At 43.5% G+C, this 25,682-nt stretch overlaps 1 protein-coding gene across 3 annotated transcripts in view; it reads left to right on the forward strand.

Moving 5' to 3' along the window:
* Positions 1-25,682, forward strand: part of Efcab2 (EF-hand calcium binding domain 2) — an 84,258-nt gene that overhangs the window by 18,799 nt on the left and 39,777 nt on the right. For all 3 annotated transcript variants that reach the window (XM_052200666.1, XM_052200668.1, XM_052200667.1), the window contains exon 2: positions 16,033-16,117. In XM_052200666.1, the coding sequence (XP_052056626.1) occupies positions 16,033-16,117 (85 nt within the window). The remainder of the gene's footprint in view (positions 1-16,032; positions 16,118-25,682) is intronic.

Here is a 25,682-nt window from a genome sequence, read left to right on the forward strand (position 1 = left end):
GTTGGTATTTCTAGCAAACTTATGAATTATGCCATTGCTTATTGGCATGACTAATGAATGGAAGTTAAAATAAGACTGTGTGGGTTGGGGAGAGCTGTCAGTGGGCCACTCGACAGGACCAGAATGGGACTCCCAGGACTCACATTTTATAAAGCTAGGCTTCTTGGCTCAGCCTCATAGGCTTAGTACTTGGGTACTGATGGGGGATGGGAGGAGGCAAAGAGAGATGGATCTCTGGGGCTCACTGGGCAGCTAGCCTAGCCTGCTTCTTGAGTCCCAGGACAGTCAGCGACTGTTCTAAAACAAAAAAGATAGATTGTGCCTGGAATGATTCTCTCTCTCTCTCTCTCTCTCTCTCTCTCTCTCTCTCTCTCTCTCTCTCACACACACACACACACACACACACACACACACACACACACGGGAGGGGCAGCAACACAAAGACTTCCTTGTTACTAGGTCTATTTTTTTTAAAGAATACATTTTTACTTAGTGGTAGTTATAGTCAAAATCGCTTCCCTCTTTTTCTGTGGTCCTGTCTGGCTTTAAACTCAATGATTCTCCTGTCTCAGCCTCCTGAGTGTTGGGATTACAAAAGATAGCATCACATAGACAGCACCAATCTACTATGTTGCATTACACAAATGTGAAGCCAGAAGTATTTAAAACTTCAATTTTATTTGCATGTGTCTGTGTGTATGAGTGTATGTAGTATATGTGCATGAATGTGTAAGGTGATCACACCTGTGACAGCCATATGGAGGCCAAAAGAGATTGTTGGCTATAACTTCAATTTTTTTTAATGTTTAATGATGGTTCGTAAACGTTTTAACCTTCCTTTTAGCCCACCACCCACCAGAGGTAGTGGGAAAGAAAGGATACATGTACATGGGGCTGGCAGGGAGCAGGGGAGCAGGTTGCTGTTTAGAAAGGTCCTTTGGAGCAAGTCTTGTCTATGTTGTCTGGAAACTGGAAGTTTAGTTCACAGGTTAGCAGTGGCAGTTCAATCCACTTGAAACACTTCATGGATACACCAGCAATCCAGTTCAGTAGAGCCAAGGTCGCAAATTTGAATCAGCAGTGGTGGCACGACCTAGCAGAGACAGCCAGGCCTCAGCCTCAGCACAAGTCAGCAGGAGGGACCAGCCCAGAATGTCAGTAATAAGTGACTGGGGCATTGTTTGTGCTGTTGTCTGTGAGACTCCGCTACTCAGGCTGAGGCAACAGGACTTGCTGATCTGGAAGTTAGCTGTTGGGCATTCTGGACAGTATCATGAGAAAATAAAACAGAAGGTAAAAAGATGTTCTGCCTTTAGTATCCCCCAAGCTTCTTGCTTTTGGCTTCAGTGCTGGAAACTTGGATCCAACTCTCCTCAGAGAGAAAGTAAGGCTCTCACTTAGAACTTGTACACAGGAGATAGTTTGTCCACACTAATTCTTGGGAATACAGAATACCTTTCACTAGAAAGTCTGACTTCAGTTCTAGGTTTTCCATAAAGGCTCCTATTATGCTGAAGAATGCTAAGAAATTCCTAGTTTTCAGATTTTTTTTTTCAAGACAGGGTTTCTCTGTATAGCCCTGGCTGTCCTGGAACTCACTCCATAGTCCAGGCTGGCCTTGACAGATTTTTTCAATCTTGAAAAGATGTTGAATATTGAGATACACCTCTAAAATGTGTTTTTCCCTGTTTTTTCCTCTTCCTCCTCCTCTTTTTCTTTTTTAAAAATAATTTTAATGGGCTGGAGAGACGCTCCGAGGTCACGAGCACTGGCTGCTTTTCCAGAGGACCCAGGCTTAGCTCCCAGCACCCACATGGCAGCTTCAACTCCAGTTCTAGGGGATCTGACAACTTCCAGGATGTCACCTGCCAGGGAACATACCAACACACATAAACAAATAATTAAAACAACTTTTCTTTACATGATAGGGTCTCTCTGTGTGTCCTGGCTGTCCTAGAACTCACTCTGTAGACAAGGCTGGCCTTAACTCAGAGATCCACCTGCTTCTTCCTCCTGAGGGCTGGGACTCAATCATGTGGACTGTGTGCCATGTGAGTGCCTGATGTTTACAGAGGCCAGTAGAGGGTGGTAGATCCCCTGAAATTGGAGTTACAAATGGTTCTGAGTCACTGTGTGGGTTCTAGGAACTGAACCTAGTTCCCCAGCAAGAGCAACAAGTGTTCTTAACTACTGAGCCATCATTTCTGTCCCTTGTTAATGTTTTTGAAGGATTTTGTGACTCTGTAAGAAATAATGCTCTGTAGCATTTCTTTTTTTTTTATTTTTGTTTTTTCTTTACTTTTTTCCTTAAATCATGTTTTCCTTAAATCATGTGCCTTGTATGCTCATGTACTTGGAGGATAGGGTGGTAGCATCACTTGGAGGATAGGGTGGTAGCATCACTTGGAGGATAGGGTGGTAGCATCACTTGGAGGATAGGGTGGGAGCATCACTTGGAGGATAGGGTGGGAGCATCACTTGGAGGATAGGGTGGGAGCATCACTTGGAGGATAGGGTGGGAACATCACTTGGAGGATAGGATGGGAGCATCACTTGGAGGATAGGATGGTATCATCACTTGGAGGATAGGGTGGTATCATCACTTGGAGGATAGGGTGGGAGCATCACTTGGAGGATAGGGTGGTAGCATCACTTGGAGGATAGGGTGGGAGCATCACTTGGAGGATAGGGTGGTAACATCACTTGGAGGATAGGGTGGTAGCATCACTTGGAGGATAGGATGGGAGCATCACTTGGAGGATAGGGTGGTAGCATCACTTGGAGGATAGGGTGGGAGCATCACTTGGAGGATAGGGTGGGAACATCACTTGGAGGATAGGGTGGTAGCATCACTTGGAGGATAGGATGGGAGCATCACTTGGAGGATAGGATGGGAGCATCACTTGGAGGATAGGATGGGAGCATCACTTGGAGGATAGGATGGGAGCATCACTTGGAGGATAGGGTGGGAGCATCACTTGGAGGATAGGGTGGGAGCATCACTTGGAGGATAGGATGGGAGCATCACTTGGAGGATAGGGTGGGAGCATCACTTGGAGGATAGGGTGGGAGCATCACTTGGAGGATAGGATGGGAGCATCACTTGGAGGATAGGATGGGAGCATCACTTGGAGGATAGGATGGGAGCATCACTTGGAGGATAGGATGGGAGCATCACTTGGAGGATAGGGTGGGAGCATCACTTGGAGGATAGGGTGGTAGCATCACTTGGAGGATAGGATGGGAGCATCACTTGGAGGATAGGGTGGTAACATCACTTGGAGGATAGGGTGGTAACATCACTTGGAGGATAGGGTGGGAGCATCACTTGGAGGATAGGATGGGAGCATCACTTGGAGGATAGGGTGGTAACATCACTTGGAGGATAGGGTGGTAACATCACTTGGAGGATAGGATGGGAGCATCATTTGGAGGATAGGGTGGGAGCATCACTTGAGCCTAGGAGTTTGTGACCAATCTGAATCACATAGAGTAATCACATTTAAGAAAAGAGAAAGAGGGGCTGGAGAGTTGGTTTAGTGGTTAAGAGCATTGGCTGCTTTTCCAAAGGACCTGGGTTCAATTCCCAGCGCTCACATGACCGCTCACAACTGGATCTGTAACTCCAGATCCAGGAAATCTGACCATCACACACATACAAGCAAGTAGGACACCAATGCACATAAAATAAAGTCTTTTTAAAAAGAAAAGAGAAAGAATGAAAAGGAAAAATGCTTAAATCAGGTTTATTTTAACCCTCATTGAGTGGCGAGGTGTTTCTGTAGGTTTTGGTTTTGGAAGAGTTTGTGAAGGTTTGGGGTTAGTCCTTCTGTGCTCCATTCACTGTTGACAATGCACCATACGTGCTATATTTTCCTATACATGCTCTTGCCATGTTGCCTAGGCTAGTTTCTAACATGTGGACCCAATTCTGCCTCCAGCTTTTCTTTATGGGCTATCTGGGATACCATGCCTGCACTGTTTTGTGTGGATATATTTGTATCTTAAACTAAAGCCTTTGGACATATGATAAAAGTACATGCATGTAATAAATATACAGTGAGGACTTGGCTGCACTGTGCATGTGGCTACTCTCCATGTTAGAAAGAAAGACCTGCTTCTTTCAATATACTGCTTAATTATAGAATAGATAAGAACCCTGTCTTAGGCTGTTTGAATTATTTACTTACTGATTTACTTTTAAATGATTTACTTTTATTTATGTGTATATGTCTTTGCAAGCATATGCCATACCTGTGTGTGCATGCTCTTGGAAGCAGCTGTGAGCTGCTTGACATGGATGCTGAGAACTGAACTCAGGTCCTCTGGGACAACAGCAAGCCTTCCTAACCACTGGGTCGTCTCTCTAGACCCTATTTACTGATTTTTAATTAATTAATTAGCTATTTAATTAATGTGTGTGTGTGTGTGTGTGTGTGTGTGTGTGTGTGTGTGTACAGGTGCCAGAGGAGCTGGAGGTATAGGTGGTTGTGGGCCACCTATACCTGATTAGAAATTGAACTCAGGTCTGCTGGAAGAGCAGTAGGTTCCCTTCACCACTGAGCAGTCTCTCCAGTCCCCTTGTTAGGCTGTTCTAGACGAGATTTTTACCCATAAGTTAATATTTTTAGCTTTATGGAAATTGCTAGCACAGGATATATGAGTATGTAACAATGGCAACATGTCTAGGCTAGAATTTAATACATTTAAAAGTCCATTGTATACTTAGACTTTTCCCGTTTGTTTGTGAAGTGAACATGTAGCAGTCAGAGAACATGTAGAGCTGGAGTTGACTCTTTCATGAGAGTTCTGGAAACAGGTAGTTAAGCTTGGCCACGGACACCTTTTACCTGATGAACCATCTCTCTGGCCCTATACGAATGCTTTTAAAAAGTAATTCTACCATTAAATTACTGTCATGCATATACATTTTCTGATCAATCATTAAATAAACACTGAGAAAGGAACTTATCCTTGAGTTGGGAAGCTTTGGGCTAGTATTAATATTTTAAAGTAAACATTATTTTACTTCAGAATTTTAAGCAAACATTTTCGTATTGGAATCATTTGGAGGGGAAATAGATGTCAGGAAATTTGTCCTTAGACTGTTAAGATATTACCAAAGAAAAATCACTTTTTTGAGGATACATGGGTTCAATGCTTGATGGGATATATATATATTTACAGTAAAATGGATTGCCTTAATTAAAATGTGACTATATTGCTGGGAGTTTTCTAGAAGAAAATTTGCATTAAGTCTTTGGTATTTTTATATTTAATTATTCAATTTTTTGTCTGTGTAAAACATGCTCTATTTATTAGAATAATAGAATGCTTTTTTCTATATTTGTAGTCTCTGTGAATCAAAGAATTATAATGTATCTTTCTTTCTCTTTTAAATAACAGTTTTACTAAGCTGTTGTCTCTCTAGCATTCGGTTCACTTCTTGAACTGCTTAATTCAGTTTTTCCCCCTGTATATTCACAAGTATATATAGCTGTTATCACTGTCAGTTTTAGGATCTTTAGGAAATCACAATGGTTAATTCTTTTTAACCTTTACTTAAATTAGGCTCTTTTCAAATGGTCTACTTGGCCAACTATTTTTAAGTATACAATTCAGTGATATTAAGTGCATTCAAAATACTGTGCATCATCACCCACTGTCCATTCCAGTATATTTCCTCATCCCATCTGAATCCCCATTTCTTCTTCCAGCTCTTGGCAACCATTGCTCTGCCTTCTGTCTTAGTGAGTTGATAGACGTCATCTAAGTGTCATGCAGAACTGTCCTTCTGTCTTTAACTTGCACCATCACTAAATGTAATGGCTGGAAATGTAATTCAGGGAGGGGGTGCCTTTGCCCCTTTTCTATGCCCACTCTAGCCCACTTTAGCTTCCCAATAAATGACATGGAGACATAATACATTTATGAACAAGCTACAGGCACCATGCTGGGCAGGCACTCACCTATTGTAACCCTCTAGGACTGCCTGCCTCCCAGCCATGTGGTCCTTTACTGAATCTGAGTCTTGCCTTGGCTTGCTCTGTTCCCTGTGTGTCCTCATGGCTTCTCCTCTCTTCTTCTCCTCTCTTTTTTGCCAGTGACCCCTCCCCCACTGCTGGGATTGGAAGTCCTGCCCCATTCTTTTCTGCTCAGTCATAGGCTGAATCATCTCTTTATTAACCAATTAGAGGTGATGGAAAACAAGTTTTACATATCATTGACACTCTAAATAACTTGACAGTGCCAATGTCAGGACTGTAACCAGATTCTCTGGGCACAGTAATCAACATCTCAATACTCCAATACATAGTGCACAAAACCATCCCTCAATAAATGGTCTTCAAGGTTCAAAGTCCCCTCCCTTTTAAAGACTGAATAATACTTCATTGTATGTGTCTGCCCATTTTTGTCTACATATTTGACTGAGTGCTTGGACTGATTCTATCTTTTGACTGTTGGAAACTCTAATCCCTGATTTTGAGTCAGAATTGTTGGAGCAATGGAAATGAAATGTTTAAATTTTTGAGGAGTTGCCATATTGTTTTTTAAATAGTATCTGTACCATTTTATATTTCCAGAAGCATTCACAAAGGTTTATTTTTCTATATTCACATAGTCTGTATTATTTGTCTGTGCTCCTATAACAAAATATTGGCTACATTATAAAGAACTGGAGTTTATTTCCTGCAAGGTCTAGGGATTAGAAAACTGAAGATCAAATCACCATGTGACAAGAGCCTTCTTGCTCTGCAGTCCATGATAGACAACAAGAAAGGAGGGAGAAAGAAGAGAGGTCAGAAGCTAAGGGAAGGAGGCTGTAACAGTTCAATGCAATTGTCAAGATCAAAAGCAACTTGGGGAGGAAAGGGTTTTTCTCCACCTTATATATCCCAGTTACAGTCCATCAGGAAAGGGACGTCAGGACAAGAACTCGAATAGGGTAGGAACCTGGAGACAGGAACTGACGGAGAGGCCATGGAGAGGTGCTTCTTACTGGCTTGTTCGTCATGACTTGCTCAGCCTGCTTTATTACAGAACCCTGGACTTCTAGCCCCTCAGGTGGCGTCACCCACAGTGAGCTGGGCCCTCTCCCTTCAGTCATCAATCAAGAAAAAGCCCCACAAGTTTGCCTACAGGCCAGTGTGGTGGGGGACATTTTCGCATTTGGCGTTTCTGCTTCACAAAGGACACCAGTTTGTGTCACATTGATGTAAGACTAGACAACACAATTTGACCCCTTGGTAACTTGACACAAATACACATTACTTTCAATCTTTCCCTTCCTATTTGTCCTTAAGATGGCGTATTATTAATATGACAATATTAAACAGTCCAACTTTAAAAAGGTACAGTCTTTAAAAAAATTCAAATACTTAAAAATTAAGACTTTTTAAAACATGAAAAAAAAATCTTTCAACTGCCATTGAGACTGCACCTTCACCATGGCCTCTCCTGGCCTCTCACAGTGACAAAGTGCAGCTGCTCTCTGGGCCTCCTCCTTGCTGTTTGTTTGCTTTTGAGACAGGGTTTCTTCGTGTAGCCCTGGCTGTCCTGGAAGTAGCACTGTAGATCTTGCTGGCCTCAAACTCAGAAATCTTCCTGCTTCTGCCTCCTGGATGCTGTGACTAAAAGTGTGCTGCTTCCTTCCCAACAACAACAACAACAATAGCAGTGGCAACAACAACAGCAACAACAACGCTTTCCTCCGGAGCCTCACAAGCCGGGCCTCTATTGTCTACCCTGCTCTCAGCATTATCTTCTAAGTTTCTGCAGAACAGCCTTCTAAGTTCTGAGTACTCAGTGGCTTTCCAGCCTGAAGTCCAAATGCCACCGCAGTCCTCTCCAGAACACATGGTCAGCCCTGTCACAGCAATACTGCATGATACATCCCTGGTACTAATTTATGTCTTAGGGCTTCTATTGCTGTGATAAAACATCAAGACTAAAAGCAGGTTGGGAGGAAAGGGGTTATTTCAGCTTACATGACTTGATCACAGTCCATCATGATGGAAAATCAGGGTAGAAACTCAAGGCAGAGACCTGGAGAGAGGAGCTTAAGGAGAAGCCGAAGGCTTGCTCCTCACGGCGTGCTCAGCTGGCTTCCTGTAGCCTCGAGGACCACCACCTAGGGGTGGCACTGCCCACCGGCTAGGACAGGGGCACTTTCTCAATTGAAGTTCCCTCTCCCTGTATGACTCAAACTTGTGTCACTTGACACAACAGTGGCCAGCATGGAGGCTGAATTCAGTCAGTTTCTGTCGTAAGTACATTAGCTCTTTCCAGAGAGCACAGGCAAGGGCTCCGAGGTCACCTCTTAGAGGTCCTGACTTAATACTGTTAGAGTCGCAGGTACATTCCTTCGTGAGCTTTAGGAGGCCAGAGTGCAAACATAGCAACTTGGTTTTTTATGGCATCCTAACTGGTGTGAAGTGCTCTCACCATGCCTCTGATTAACATTTCCCTAATGACCAACAGTATAGAGTACCTGTGCATCTTCTGATTACTTCTTTGTATATATATATATACAATATATATATATATATATTGAAATATATATATATATATATATAGTATATATATATTTTAGAAATAGTTATTCAAGTCCATTGCCCATTTTAAAATTGGGCTATTTTCATGTTGAATTGTAATGTTGAATGTTTTAAGAAAACGTATTTGGAGCTGGGCAGCGGTGGTACGCACCTTTAATCTCAGCACTTGGGAGGCAGACACAGGTGGATTTCTGAATTCGAGGCCAGCCTGGTCTACAGAGTGAATTCCAGGACAGCCAGGGCTACACAGAAAAACCCTGTCTCGAAAAACAAAAACAAACAAACAAAAGCTGTATTGGGCAATTTGTGCATGGTGGCACATGCCTGTAACCCAGCATGTGGGAAGCTCAAGCGGGAGCTGTCCTGAGTTCCGTAACAAGTCTGAGGGCAGCCTGGGCTTTCGAAAGACTCTACCTCAAAATAAATTTAAAAAGGGAAAAATAAAAATAAATCTATATGCTGGAGACAGGGTGGGACCTGGTTCATGAAGGCCTTTGTGTGTCTAGTTAAGGAGAGTTGCTGTTTCTTGGAACGGCCTGTGGACAGGGATGCGGTGGGGAGACCATTGAGGGATTAGAAAGCAGAAGGCCATAGATTCAGCTTCCGTTTTAGAGAGATCATGCCTGTGCTGGGCTACAGCTCAGGGCTATAGGCTTACTTAGCTTGCCTGAGGCTCCCGATTCTAGCTCCCTCGCCAGCAAAACAAAAAACACTTTTTCAAATGGAAAAGAAAAAAAAATCACCCAAGCAAACTGTGCGCGTGGTTTGAAGAGTGGAATGGGAAAGGAAGCAATGGCAGAGAGGCAGGAAAGGACTTTAATCCATTCAGAAGTGATGAGCTCTAAATCCACATGGCGGCGGAGCAGGGGAAGGGGAAGGGGCCATGTAACTAGAATAAGAAGGCATTTGTCATCTAGAATTTTGGACATGCCTTGCTGTAAACTGAATGAGTCGGAGTGATAAACTTGGTGGAGGGGAGGGGGAGGGAGGGAAGAAGAGAGGGGGAGGAGAGGGAAAGGCGGAGGCGGAGGGAGAGGGAGAGGCAGAGGCAGAGGCAGAGGCAGATCTGACAGCAGTGAGAAATTGTAGGTGGCATTCCCTGAAGGGACGGACTCTAATGGATCAGTAATGGAAAGGAAAGCTATCAGCCAAGTCTATGTTACAGGGAACATTATGTAAGCTGTGGATGGAACTGTCTCGACAACAAGCCCATTTCATGGTGGGAGAAGGAGTGTAAATGATGGACTGTTGAAAAATGCACACATGTACACATTAAATGGAGCCCATAAACTTTTATGAAATTTTAGGCTGAAGGAAGTAGCAAAGACATTTGGGGACAGATGGAGACATTTGAATATGGAACAGACACTAGATGATTATAGTGAATTTGGTTATTTTTGAGGATATTAAAATAGCTTGAGATTATATAGGAGATTGTCCTTATTTTTAGGAGATGCATGTTGCAGTATCGAGGGGTAAAGTGTCATTGTGCCTGCAGTCACATACGAGGAAGGATGGAAACAAATGGCCGTCTTAACAGGTCTGCTGTCTAGGTGGGAACGGGCTGCTGCTTTCAACTTTTTTCTGTTTGAAAGTTTCTGAATTGAAGAAAATGGAAAAGATGAGCTATGAGTAGGAGGTTACTAGTCGTACTGTGGAGCAGAGTGTAGCTCGTGGTTGTTTGAGGAGTAGCATGGGAAAAAGGCAGGAGGTGCGTCTGGAGTCGCTCAGCTAGTGAGCCAGAGGACAATGAAAAAGTTTAAGGAGATGACCTCTGGGCAACAAATGGCTTATCATTCAAAGCATAATCATGAAAAATAGTATTGGATAAGATATTGGAAGAGTAACTAGAAGAGGTTTTGGAAATTAATAAGTGGCTTGATAACCAGTGGTGGAGATAAACTTTTATTTACATTGCTTTGCATATGCTAGGCAAGCCTATTACTACTGAGCTACATCTCCCTGCTGTTCTTAATTTATTATTATTATTATTATTATTAATTATTATTATTGAGGTTGTGCTGTGGTATATGTACAGAGGCTAGAAGACAACTCTGGGGAGCCAGTTCTCTCTCCTGTCACCATTAAATGGGTTCCAGGGACTGAACTCAGGCTGTCAGCCTTCCATGGTAAGCATCGTCACCCACTGAGCTGTCTTACGAGCCTCCTTAGTTACTGAGGCAGGGTCTCACAGTGTAGCTGAGACTAGTCTTGAATTAAAAGAACTCCCCACTGGCTACAACATCTAAAATATTAAATTCCTTTTACTTCTTTTTTAAAATTTATTTTCTGGACTAGACATATGGGTCAGTGATTAAGAGCATTTGCTGCTCTTTCCGAGGACCCAAGTTTGAATGCCAGCACCCATATCAGATGGTTCACAGCTACCTATAACATGAGCTCCAGGAGATCGGAGACCCTCTGTTGTCACCTGTACTCATATGTGTAAATGCCCCAAACACTTAATAAAAATTGAGTAATTTTAAACTCTTTTTAAAAAGATAAGCCCTCACTGTTTAACTGAGGAGGACCTTGAACTCTTGCTCTCCCTGGCTCTGCCCCCTGAGTACTTGGATATGAATGTGTGCAGCCACACTACCCATGGTTGAAATTCATTCTTTTCCCCTGAGACAAGGCCTCACTATATAGCCTTGGCTGTCCTGGAACTCCCTTTGTAGATCAGGCTGACCTCAAAGTCATGGAGCTCTGTCTGCCTTTCCAGTGCTGGGATTAAAGGGGGGGGGGAGATTCAATTCTTGATAAAATTGTTGTACAAGTCTCTTAGTTTTTGATAGTATTTTACCAATGAGAAACTTCACCTAAAAATGGAAGGCATTTTTGAAAACATTAAAATTGTAATTATTAAAGTTATAAATTTGCAACTAACAACTATAACTTAAAATTTTCTACTATTATAAATGGTCCATTCATTCATCTGAACCTTCTTACATTAATTATTTCACAAGAATACCAAGGGTGGGTGTGGTAACCCATGCCTATAATCCTAGCAATCAGAAGATGGATACAAGAGGAGTTTTGAGTTAAAGACCTCATTGGACCATATAGTGAGGATTCGTTTCAAAACAAACAAACAAAAATGCCTACTAAAATAATAATAATATTCCGTCTCTACACATGTACATGTTATTAGAGTCATATAGTGAGCTTAGCTGCTGCTCAAAGGGCACTGCAGCTCCCCAGGGACAGAAGCCACCAGCCCCTCAATCCCAACTGGTTGTACTTTAGGGTATATGCCAGCCCTTTGGGTTTCTGGACTATCAACCCATTTCTCCAGTAGCTCCCTGAATGTCTTTCCAGAGTGGCAACAGTGGGCTCTCTTTCAGATTGATTGATTGACTTCTTTCTTTCTTTCTTTCTTTCTTTCTTTCTTTCTTTCTTTCTTTCTTTCTTTCTTTCTTTCTTTCTTTCTTTTTTGTTTTTTTTTTTCGAGATAGGGTTTCTCTATATAGCCCTGGCTGTCCTGGAGCTCACTCTGTAGACCAGGCTGGCCTTGAACTCAGAAATCCGCCTGCCTCTGCCTCCCAGAGTGCTGGGATTACAGGCATGCGCCACCACCACCCAGCTCTCTTTCAGATTTCTTATGGTTATTACTAATAGAAACTTTCCTGGGACTAGGGATGGAGGTTAGTTGGTAGAGTATGTGCCATGAGGTGCTGGATCAGATACCTGGACAGTGTAAACTGGGTGTGGTCGCACATGCATCTATTCCCAGCACTCAGGAGGTGGTGGAAGGAGGGTCAGAAGTTCAAGGCCATCCTCAGCTAGCCATTCAGTTTTAGTCACCTGGGATACAGGAGACCTTGTTTAAGTAATAACACCTTTCTCATATTTTATATAACTGCAACCCATTTAACTCTGTCTCTTCCTCTGTATGTCTCTCTGTGTGTCTCTCTCTGTGTGTGTCTCTGTGCTTATGTCAGGAGTCAGCATCAGGTGTCTTCCTCCATTGCTGTCCACTCTTTTGAGCCTGGAGCTCACTGGTTCAGCTAGACTGCTGGTGAGCAAGCCCTGAGGAATGTCCTGCCTCTGCCCCCAGAGGCCTGAAAACACAAGCCTTGGTGATGGTCCGAGCGTTTATGGGTACTGGGGATAGAACTCAGGCCCACATGTTCCTCAGTGAGCACTTTCTAGACGGAGCCATCTCCCCAGCCTCCTCCATCACTGACTTTCATTGGACTACAAATGCACAAAAATGAGCTGGACAAGAATGTTCACGGAATAAGTTATTCTAATAATAAAAGTAACCTAAAGATCCACAATTGGGGTGGGTCTAACTAATTTTGGTAAAGACCTCTACTTGACTGTCAAGCAGTCACAAAAGATATATGATGTAATAACGTTTGAGAAGGAAGAATACTTATAAGTTACCTTTGAGTGAAAGGTTAAATAAAGCACAATATCAAGAGTAACTAGTTCTGGGTGGAGTAGGTAGACATTGTTAGGTGATTTTAAGCTAATTTAAACTCTCCCATATTCTTTGCCCTGCTTCTGGGAATGGATGATTTTGATGTCCAGAAAGAGCATCTGCTCTCGTTTTACAAAACCAAATTAAGTAAGTGACCTTGAAAGTTGTTCAAAGTGCTTTTGATGGGGGCATTGAGCCTGCTTTCCAAGGAACTCACACAAACTGTAAGAAATAATAGAAGACCCTGGTAAGGATTGAGTAAGGAACTTGAGCTGATGATTAATAACTGAAAACAGGTGGGAAACAAGCACATGGGGGCATTAGTGATACTCACATGTGATCAGAGAGATGTAAATATAAGTAATGAAACTACATTCATGTTTCGCTTATAAAATTAGCAAGCTTTTTGTTGCCATGTTATAGTAAAATTTAATTATGTTAATAAATTCTGTTGTATTCCTCCGGTGCTGCTAAAGATGGAAGATTATGCTGCAACCTGGAAAAGCACATTTAACTGAAGGAACTATAGGTTATAGTTCTCATGAATGCTAATAGTCAGATGGAGTGAGAGTGTCAGAGGAGCAGGATTCAAGTTAGAAAGACCGGGTTCCATTCAGCTCAGCCCCTAAAGAAACTCTGACCTTGGGCTAGTTGCTGAATTTCACCGAGCCTTGGTTTCACTAGTGCTAAGGATGAGCTGGAACCAGACCCCAGGACTTGCCCCACAACTACTTCTCGAGTGAATGAATGGTGACGACTAACTGCCTTGTACAAAAGGGCATGGGCAGAGACAGCCTGGAGGAAAACAGTGCATTAGAATAAGGAGGGAGATTATTATAAGCATTCCCATGTTTTCTTTTGGCTTCTAAGGTGGGGGGCAGGTATGAGGTCTCATCCCATGTTTGGTGGTTTTATATTTGTGATACACTATGCTCAGACCTTATCCTTCTCTTCCTTTCTGGGTGTCCTGTTGTTCACATGGCTTTGCAAACCTTGGGACCTGATTGCATAGCTGCATCAGTGTTAGAAGCTGAGACTTGAAGATACCCGTTTATAAGGGTCTCTCATTTACACTCTGTCCCTGAGCTGTGCATTTAGTTGCCCCTTCTTTTACAACTCGAAACATTCTGAAGTCAGTCTCACCTCATTGCTGCTCCTAGCATCAACTCTGTCAGCACATCTTAGTGAAACCACCTTCAGATCGTAACCAAGACCTCTCATTTCTTTCCATGTCCACTGTACCCCTTCCGGGCACAGCCACTGTCCATAATTGAGAGATACTGTAGTCACCTCTGGACCTGTCTCTTTGACCACCTTTCCCCTTCCAGTATCTTCTCAACAGAGTGACAGGTGAGAAGACACGCAGGTCACCATAATGCCTAGAACTTTCCAGTGGTTTTTCACTGCATTCAGGTGAAAGGATTCAGCTCCCCACCCCCACCCTCACAACCATCTGATCTCTAGCCTGCTGTTCTGCACTTTCTGTTCTCTCTGCTTGAAAACTTTCTGGAGATAGTTACAGATTGGCTCTTCCTGTCTGCCAGCTCTGTCTCTGTCACCTTGTCACTGAGGTGGGCATTTTCATTGGGATTCTTCACATCTTACATTTTTCTCCTGTATTTAAGGTCATGCACCCTACTGTATATGTTGGCAAATATGTAGACATTTATATCTTTCCAATAAAAATAGCTGTGAGGCAAGCCTTTTATCTGTTTGGCTCTTTGCTCTGACCTTGACTGTGTGGAGTCTAGTAAGCTCTCAGCAGTGCTTCTTGACTCCTCACTGTTCCTCGGACGTGGGCTTTAGTCTCACACTGTTTAAAGCTCCCCAAGGATGCACAGGGGGGTTTATCTGCCTCCTGCTCACTTCAGCCCTCTAGAACAAGAGCACGAGCAGGTCTACTATTAACTAGTAGGTAGACAGCATTTCATGTTGAGCCAGGATGGCCCCCAAACTACATTAGATAGAAGCTAGCTGGAAAGTCTCCATTTAGATCTGTGTTGGCTTTTTGTAGTATATGAACGATGTATTTAAGAGGGCCTTCAGAGATTGCTCAGTAGGGAGATATCTCAGTGTCTGAAATGGCAAGAGGATGGTACAAGCAAGAGGATCTGAATTTGGATCCCCAGCGAACACTTAGTAGCCAGGGGCAGCAGCATCTCCATAACTCCAGCAATGTGTGTGGGGTCGGGGGCTGTCGGCAGAGGCAGGCAGATTCTGGGGGCTTGCCTGACAATTTGAATTTGCTTTTTTTGTTGTTGTTTTGTTTTTTTGGATTTTTTTTTTTTTTTTTTTTGAGACAGGGTTTCTCTGTGTAGTCCTGGCTGTGCTTGAACTCACTCTGTAGACCAGGCTGGCCTCAAACTCAGAAATCCACCTGCCTCTGCCTCCCAGAGTGCTGGGATTACAGGCTTGCGCCACCACCGCCCGGCTCTTGCCTGGCAATTTGAAATAGCAAGCTCTAGGTTTGGTAAGAGAACTTGTCTCAAAAAATAAGTTGTCAGAGTAGAAGGAGATACCAGATAGTGATATCCTTCTCCCTCCCTTCCTCCCTCCCTCCCTCCCTCCCTCCCTCCCTCCCTCCCTCCCTTCCTCCCTCCCTCCCTATTTCTCTGTCTCAGTCACGCACATGTATGCATCCTTACCTACACACACAGAACTGTTTGGTGCCGTGAGTCCCTCAGCATGAGGGTGTGTGCTGGAGCAGCCCCTTCCAGCCGTAGTTTGCTTTTGTCAGATCTATTCTTTGCATTTCCTCAGGGTGTTAACATGGCGTGTGATTTATAAAGGAGATCAAGAACGACTCTTTCAGGTTCTTCCTCATTTAGCTTTCTGCTTTAGCCAGCATGATGGCACATGTCTGGAGTCTCGGCATTGAGATTGAAAGGCAGCTTGGTCTATATATGGAGACAGTGAGACCTGTCTCAAGACGGACAGATGGATGGATGGTCAGAGGAAAAAAACAAAGAAACCCCCAAAAGTTTCTAGTTAGGTTATTGAGATTTTTGTTTTGAGTTAATAAAGTGATTTTGTTTCCTTTGTCTTTTGCAGAGGCATTAGTTGCAGAACTTCATAAGAAGATCAAAGAGGCATTTGAAGTGTTTGACCATGAGTCGAATAATACAGTAGATGTGAGGTTTGGAAATATTCTTTGTTATAATTCTAAATTGTGGATATAATTCATAAATAGAAGGGGGATGTTCTTTCCTTTTTTTTGCACTGTACTGTTGTGCTGTTTATTTTCTTATATTCTGTGTTTTTGCTAACTACCACTTCAAGATAAATTCTGTTTCCTGTTCTTTGTAGTCTAGTGGAGAGACTATGTTTTCATTGTCTAGTCCAACCTATAGACTGAACTGAGTAAGATGAACTTCATTATAGCTGTAGTGATGTCACATGTTTGGTACTCAGTAAGTCTCTGTTTAGTGAGCAAATGGAATTTGCATTTTAAAATATACAAATATGAGCTGGGAGATGGCTCAGTTTGTCAGCGTGCTTGTCACGCAGGCGTGAGAGCGCAAGCTTGGATCCACATTGCTGATGTAAAAGCTGCACAGCCACACAAACCTCTGCCCCCAGCATTGGAGGGCAGGGACAAGCAGATCCCAGGAGTGCATTGGTCAGTCAGTCCCGCTGAACAGCAAACTCCAGGTTCAGGGACAGACCCCGTATCAAAGGAATAAAGAAACCAATAGAAGAGGCCTGGTGTTCTCTCCTGACCTTTGACTACATGTATACCTATGCACACACACAGACACACCACAGATTCTACACATACTATAGCACATACACACACTATTAAAAAACAATATAAAAAGTAAATAGATATGTATTATCAAGCTACATGTTACAAAGAACAGTTATGTTATAGAATAATATACTTCCCAAGTAAGATGGAAATGGGCTAAACAGAGCATGAGAAATGAAAGACATGGTGACTATTGGGAGGTCTGGGGTAGAATACAGGTGTGGTGGTGTACACCTGTAAGTGCAGCACTTAGGTGCTATGTCAGGAAAATTGCGAATTATGAATTTGAAGGCAGCCTTGGCTATGTATTTTGGGGTATTGGGGGAAGGTAGAGGAAATCACACAGGAGACTAGCAGAAATTGTGGGATTTGTGCCAAATACAGTATAGGAAGCCAGGAATCCATTCTCCTAAGAGGCCAGGCGAAGTGAGGATTATTTCATGGGTTCATAGTCTCAAGAGCTTCTAGTACTGAGGCCAGCAAAGCAGTGGGGAGCAGTCTAAAGTTCAGCAAGGAAGTGTTTATAAAGCAGGCCACCTGTCACTTCTTGTAGCCAGGGGCCCAAGTGCTTCAGACTTGAGCCAAACTGAATGAACAATATGAGACCTTATTGATAAGTTGTTACTATATGCATTGCTTAGTTTCTCATGCCTGATGGTCTGAGATTAACCAATGTAACAAGTTTCATTTCTTCATATTAACATATTATGAAGTTATGTTATGAAGTTTTGTTTTGTACTCTAGTTTTGTGTATAAGCCTGTTTGATAGACAAGGTGGAAGATAGAATGGAATTTGTCCTCTAGCACCTTACTTGTAGTGGGCTTGGCTAGTGACCTGTCTTGCTGAAACAGTGCCTGACAGAAGCCGCTCAGGTGAGGGAGGGTTATTTGCCTCATAGTTTGAGAGTACAACCTGTCATGGTAGGGATGTCATGGTGGCAAGAGGTTGAGGTAGCAGCTGGTCACATTGTGTCCATAGTCCTGAAGCAGACAGCAGTATGAAGCTCAGCTCCCTTTCTGGTCAGTCTGGAACCCAGCCTGCAGAATCTTCCCATCCTGGTTAGCCTTCACAGGTGTGCCCCGAAGCTGACCTCATCTTATCCCATGGCATGCTTGTCTCTTAGTTGATTCTAGATCCTGTCAAGTGATAGTTGAAGTTAACCATCATGAACAGAGTGAGTCTGGGTTCAGCCATTGCAATGGAAGTGTGACAGGAACTTACAGGGTGGCCTGGAAGCTCACAGAGTACTGAGTACAGTTTCCTTGGGGGGGGGGGAGGAGGGGGAGAAATGAGTGGGCTGGTTCCCAGTTTGATGAGTAGCTTGAAACTTGCAGCCCTACTTAGCCATTAGACAGACTAGATTATGATGGACAAGTGCTTGTCCACTGACCTCTCCTTGAAACTGAATGGTTCTCTTCCTGGACCAGGAGAGAAGCATTGTTAGAAAAGTCAGGGAGGGCATAGCTTTAGACATGTCTGTCTGGTTGTGGTTTCTGGGCATGGATTCCAAGGCCTTGTGCACAGCAGGCAAGCACTCTCCTGCTGAGTTACACTCCAGGCCTCCCACGGCTTTGTGAGACAAAGGGGAAAGAGAAAAGCACTTGCTTACATTTTGCTCTCTGACAGTCCAGCTATCTGTAATTGACATCTAGGAGCTTTGTATCCATTACCTCATGTTAATGTTTTTAGCTGTGTGTGAAGGTTTGGCACCTCTGGTTTTGGAGACAAGTGACAAGTCTATGCTTTGCTCAATGTCACATCGTAGCTTTTCCAGTTCCAAGTCACTGGCTGTGCTTGGGAGCATGCCCTCATTCTCCTGTCCCAGCCCCTCGCAGATCCCTGGGCTGAAAGGTGCCCCCCACATCCCATGCAGCAAGGATGCACCAGGCCTATTTGGTAAAAGGGCCAATTTAGGATGAAGAGATAGGTTTATGGGCTGCAACTTTTCCCCATTCAAAATTAAAATAATTTAACTGAGGCCCTGAGAGAAAGTGTGTGTTCTTATAATGTAGTCTACTCTGTCAAAGAGAGATGGTTTGTAAGAGAATAGTCATTGTTTGTAAGAGAATAGGCATTGTTTCTGGCACTAAAATATTAATGCTAAACATATTTGAATAGTAACATGGATGGCTTCAGCCTTTAAACTTGATTCCTTGTGATTTTTTTCTTTTTGAGATAGTCTTATTACTCTGCAGTGCAGGCTGGCCTTCAAGTAACTGTGTAACTTAGGCTGGACTCAAACTCAGGGCCGTCCTCCTGCCTCAGCTTCTGAGTGCTGGACTTCCACGTGTGCATGTTGCCCTGCCTGCCTCCTTATACTGAGTTACATGGAACTGTCTCCCTGTGCTTCTGGTGTCATTTGAATCAACCGTTGTAACCTGGATGTGAAGGACAGACACAAAAAGCCTTGCCCAGGGCTGCACAATAGTGAGCAGCCAAGCTGGAAGTTAGTTTTCTCTGTCGAGCAGCGTTTTCCAAGTTGGCTGCACACCAGCCTCAAGAAGGCCCTGGGAAGGCTGTGCTGAGCAGGCCAACTCTCTCCATTTATAAATGTAGTTGTTCTGTCTGGAATTCATTATGACTTATGGTTAAAAGGGAAAGTCTAAATAGATGCTTATTTTTAACCTACTAAACAGTTCGTATTTGCTGTTGGAATTGTTAGGCCTACTGTATCACGTGCTTACTTTTGACTGGAGCCAGTTTCAACTGGCTTCTGATCTATTGCATTATGTTGAAGTTCAATACTTAATTAAGAGCTATCAATTTATAAAATACTTTATTACTCTTCAAACAGTTAAGGATTGAAGGCAGTATTTTAGTAGAGAAGCGGCTCACACTCATAATCCCAGCCCCGGGGAGAGGGGGCCTCATTCCACAGTAAGAAAGCTTTTCTCTAAGAGGAAGCCAGGGCACTGACTGCCTCAGAGGAAAAGTATGGAGTTGCTTTCCTCACTGCCTTGGAGACTTTTTTGGTGACTCTTTCCTTTCTCCTCCTCTCTTGTGCACAAATGGAAAGATTTAATTTTAATTTTTATCACAATAGATAGAAAGGAAGTCTGATATTGTGAGTATTAAGCAAACAGTGGGTTGCTTGTTACTATCTGAAACATTTTGAACTGGTCTCTCCGCTTCCTCCGACCTGGGAATAAGCCTACTTCCTGGGCCCCAGGGCCAGCTTCACGGTGGTGAGGGACTTCTGTGCTCTGTGGCCTCCTTTTCCATTTGCCTTTCAGGGCTGTAAGTATAACAAGTTTTCCAAGTGGCTTGGAGATTTCCTTGTATATCCCCAGTATCCTGCATGTGACTGTGAGGTCAAAACTATTTGCACTAATAAAGCAAAGGTAGTTTTAGGTATATTTTTAAAGATTTCTTTTCATTAGTGTGTGTGGCTATAGCTGAATGTATGTATTGTGCATCATGTATATACAAGTGTATGTAGACCCCCAAAGAATCCAGAAGAGGGAGTTCCATTCCCTGAAGTCACAAGGCATTGTACAGTCCTCCATCCAGGGGCTACTTGGAACTGAACCCAGGTCCTCTGCAAGAACAGTCAATGCTCTTAAGTATTTCCCTCTCATATTTATCATGAGGGTTTCAAAGGCTAGATGATAGGCAACATTATTTTCTATAATTGTTTTGTCATTTATATAGACATATAATAGATTTCTAAATCAATTAATAGGGCTAGTGAGATGGCTCAAAGTGATTACCTGATGATCTGAGTTTGATCCCTGGAACCCACAGAAGAGAACCAACTTCTACAAGTCATCCCTTGACTTGCACAACAAGCACACATGCAGACACACAGAAACTCTCTCTTCTTTCTCTCTTAAATAGATAAATGTACTAAAAAATTAAATGAATAAATATGTATTTTTAAATGGAAGGTTTAACTTCTAATATGCTAAGTATAGGCCCTTATAACTCATGCAAGTGGTTGACTCCTCCTTTTGCATTTATAAACTGCCATTTGCCTACGGGCCATATCTGTCTCCTCTCTGTCCAGAGGTGGTCCTCTGTTCCACTCCTGGACAAATATTACTTACCCCCTCCCTTGTCCTCTCCCCTTCTCCCTACTCCTCCATCTCCTGTCTTTGGTTCTTTTTTTTTAATCGTCTTCATTTACATTTCCAATGGTAAAACCTTTCCCAATTTCCCCCCTCCCCTAAGACCCCCAACCCCTCCTCCCACCCCCTGCCTCCACATATATGCCTCCCCACCCGACACACTCCCACTGCCCGCCCCCCCCCCCACTTGGTTTCCCTTTGTTGGGGCCTCTGTTGAGCCTTTATCTGACCAAGGACCATTCCTCCCACTGATGCCCAACAAGGCATTCCTCTACTACATTTTTGACAGGAACTAGGTGTGCCCCTTGGTTGATAGTTCACTCCCTGGGAGTCTTGGGGTGTCTGGGTGACTGAAGCCATTGTTCTTCCCATGGGGCTGTAAACCCCTTTAGCTCCTCTGGACCACCCTCCAGTTCCTCCATTGGGGACCCCATGCCCAGTCCAATAGTTGGTTGCTAGCATCTGCCTCAGTATTTGTAAGGCTCTGTCAGAGCCCCTCCAGAGACAACCATGGCATGCTCCTTTTGGTATACACTTTTTGTTGTCCATAGTAGTATCCGGGTTTGGTGACTGTTTATAGGATGAATCCCCAGGTAGGGCAGTCTCTGGATGACCTTTACTTCAGTCTCTGCTCCACACTTTGTCTCCCTTATTGCTCCTGTGAGTATTTTGTTCCCTTTCTTAGAGGAACCAAAGCTCCCTCACTTAAGTCCTCCTTCTTCTTGAACTTCCTGTGCTGGGTGAATTGTAACTTGTTTATTTTGAGTTTTTGGGCTAACATCCGCTTATTAGTGAGTGCATACCATGTGTGATCTTTTGTGATTGGGTTACCTCATGCAGGATGACACTTTCTAGTTCCATCCATTTGCCTAAGAATTTCATGAATTCATTGTTTTTAATAGCTGAGTAGTACTCTATTGTGTAGATATACCACAGTTTCTGTATCCATTCCTCTGTTGAGGGACATATGGGTTCTTTCCAGCTTCTGGCTATTATAAATAAGGCAGCTATGAACATAGTGGAGCATGTGGCCTTATTATATGTAGGAGCATCTTCTGACTATATGCCCAGGAGTGGTATAGCTGGGTCCACAGGTAGTACTATGTCTAATTTTCTGAGGAATCACCAAACTGATTTCCAGAGTGGTTTTACCAGCCTGCAATCCCACCAACAATGGAGAAGTGTTCCTTTTTCCCCACATCCTCTCCAGCATCTGCTGTCTGTCTTTGGTTCTTATTCCCTGTTCTCTGTCCTCTTTGGGGCAAATAGGTCTATTTTGGTCTTGGGGTATCTGGAGCTGACTTTGAGGTTCCCTTTCGTCCCCCATGGTGAACTTCAGTAGAATTGTACCTTAGTTTGTCACTAGGACTTAGGATGAGTAGTGGGCTAGAGGTATATGATGATAAGAGCATGCTTTTTGTCTTAGTCAGGATTTCTGCTCCTGCACAAACATCATGACCAAGAAGCAAGTTGGGGAGGGAAGGGTTTATTCAGCTTACAGTTCCAAATTGCTGTTTATCACCAAAGGAGGTCAGGACTGGAACTCAAGCAGGACAGGAAGCAGGAGCTGATGCAGAGGCCATGGAGGGATGTTTCTTACTGGCTTGCTTCCCCTGACTTGCTCAGCTTGCTCTCTTATAGAACCCAAGAATTCTAGCCCAGGGATGGCACCACCCACAAGGGTCCTTCCCCCCTTGATCACTAATTGCAAAAATGCCCACAACTGGATCTCATGGAGGCACTTCCCCAACTGAAGCTCCTTTCTCTGTGATAACACCAGCCTGTGTTAAGTTGACACACAAAACCATCCAGTACAATTGACCCCTTGTCAACTTGACACACAAACACATCACTATTAAGCCTCAATCCTTACTTTCTTGTTCATCCCCCAGATCTAAATAACTTTAAAAGTCTCACAGTTTTTACATATTAAAAGTTCAATCCCTTAAAAATGTCCAAAATTTTTTAAAATTCAAAGTCTTTTAAAAATTCAAAGCCTCTTAACTATGGGCTCCACTAAAATACTTTCATCCTTCAAGAAGGAAAAATATCAGCACACAGTCACAATCAAAAGCAAAACTCAAACTATAATGGTTCAATGTCTGGGATCCAACTCACAATCTTCCAGGCTCCTCCAAGGGCTTGGATCACTTCTCCAGCTCTGCCCTTTGTAGCACACACCTTGTCTTCTAGGCTCCAGCTGTCTGTACTCCACTGCTGCTGCTGTTGCTTGGTGGTCATTTCATGGCACTGGCAACTCCAAAACACTGCTGTCTTCCACTGTAACTAGGATTCACCAATAGCCTCTCATAGGCTCTCTTCATGGTGCCAAGCCTCAACTCCTTTGCATAACTCCTTCAGTCCTGGGCTGTCAACTACAGCTGAGGCTGCACCTTCACCAATGGCCTCCCATGACCTCTCACAGTGCCAAGCCTCAGCGTCTCTTCATGACCCCTTCATGCCTTCAAAACCAGTACCACCTGGGTGATTCTTACACAGTACCAACTCCAGCCACGGCACAAAATACAACCATGGCTCTCTCTGTAACACAGCCTCTGTGCTCTCAGAAAGCAACTTCCTAGAAGATTTCACCTCAGTGATGCTGGTCTCTTCTTAATCACTGCTAATTTCTTAGCTCCAGCTAACCAGCATCAATAGTCCCAGTAACACAGAGGTTTGCTTTAGTGGTTCTGGTATCTTGTTAATCACAGCTGATTCTTCAGCCCCAGCTAACCAAAACCACAGAATCGTCACAATCAAAACATGGCCTTGATCAGAGTCTTTAATCTTCCCTCTGAAACTTCACAAGCCAGGCCTCCATCTTCTGCCCTGTTCTCAACATTATCTTCCAAGCTCCTGCAGAACATCCCACAGAGCTCTTAACCCGGAATGGATGTCTAGCCCAAAGTTCCAAAGTCCTTCCACAGTCCTCCCCAAAACATGGTCAGGTTGTCACAGGAATACCCCACTATGCTGGTACCAATTTGTCTTAGTCAGGGTTTCTATTCCTGCACAAACATCATGGCCAAGAAGCAAGTTGTGGAGGAAAGGGTTTATTCAGCTTACACCTTCTGCATTGCTGTTTATCAGGAAGCAGGAGCTGATGCAGAGGCCATGGAGGAATGTTTCTTACTGGCTTGCTTCCCCTGGCCTGTGCAACCCTCTATCTTATAGAACTTAAGAATACCAGCCCAGGAGTGGTACCACCCACAAGGTACCCACAGCCAGTACACTTTTTAAAAATAAAAATAATTTACTTGAGTGGGACATGGCAGCTCACATCTGTGATCAAAGCACCTGTGAGGTAAAGGCGGGAGGATCGGGAGTCCAAAGTCATTCTCAGTTCGTAAGTTCTAGACTAGCTCGGCTGCATAAGACCTTGTCAATGAAATTAAACAATTAAATTAACAAATTTAATTTCCATTAAAGGAATTGTGGAGTTTCAAATGTTTGTCATATAAGACATTATTAAGTTTAGAAAAGAAGATCTTAGGAGACTGTAGGCACATGAACTACTTCAAATATAGAAAATACCATTTAGCTTTTTACTATAAAAGATAAGGAAATCAATATTTTAAAAATTCCTTGTATTCAAGTTATTTTATTATTTTTTACCTACAAGTTAGCTCTATTCACACTGTAGCATTCACTTAACCTGTCTGTCTCCCCACTTTCCCTTCCCTTTCCTTCCCTTCCCTTCCTTTCCCCTTCTCTCTCTCTCTCTCTCTCTCTCTCTCTCTCTCTCTCTCTCTCTCTCACACACACACACACACACACACACAGAAGAAAGAAAAGGGGAAAGTCCCTTCAGTGGCACTGAGATTCCTGAATTTGCAGGCTTTGGGACCCTGCACTTCATGTCACTGTCGCGTCTGCACATGGGCTTTGCTCAGCTAACATGCTGGTGACAGCTCCTTCCAGGTCTTCCCTGCTACTGCCAGGTCTCTACTGCTGCCTCTTCACCCTTCTGCCCGTTCACTCCTGGCTTCTGCAGTCTTAGGATCTTGCTTACTGTCTTCTCTGCTACTCCTCTTCTAGTTGTAGCCCTCTGTATGTCTTGTTTCAAAACTTCCAGAGAAGAAAAGGGAAATACTACTTTGATCACATATTAATATTCTGCAGAGGGCTCCTTTGTTGAGCAGAGCTCATGCTAGACTTCAGAGGCCTCTCCTGAAGGTTGTTAGAGACGTGTAACCTCGGGGTTAAGTAGCCACCTCTGGTTCAGTCAGTTGTGCCTGGGGTGAGAGATCAAACATCACAAAATGCAGCAATCTGTACAGGAAGCAACCGTTAACAGAGGATTTGACAGGGACCTTGCTTCCTTTGTGATATAATTACTTGGTAGTTAAGCCCAATAGGCATTCTGACCCCATTTCTAGACCAGCAGTTGGCACTTTGTGGTAAACTCACTGGTTTCTTACCATTCCTGTCTAGTTGTGCTAGTGATTAATGCCTGAACAGGTAGCCCTGCTCTGACTTCCAGACTCCCTCAGAGACAGACCGTGTGACAGTCAGTCAGTAGATGGGGGGGGGGGGGGGGAGGGAGGTGATGTGCAGCTCAAATGGGTGGAGCTATTAGCAAGCCTCTTTCCCTCCTCACCCCCTCCTTTCCTTTTAGGCTAGGAATTTGATGGAGGGCCTGTGAATGGTAGGTAAACACTGCCATTGAGTTACAGCCCCAGGCCTTATGAACCTTTCTCCCCTGAGCTGACAAGCTGATTCTGAAACTTATATTTATCTGCAAGGGATTTGGTGTGACCTAAACAACCTTGGAAGTGAAAAAGAAGGTTGGATGCCTACTTCCTGTTTTCAAAATTTATTTCAGAACTACACTAACTGAGACTGTTCTTTATTTGATCTCCAGTAAAGGTGGAACAAGGAAACT

This window comes from Apodemus sylvaticus, chromosome 12 (assembly GCF_947179515.1).
Source record: "Apodemus sylvaticus chromosome 12, mApoSyl1.1, whole genome shotgun sequence".
NCBI lineage: Eukaryota > Metazoa > Chordata > Mammalia > Rodentia > Muridae > Apodemus > Apodemus sylvaticus.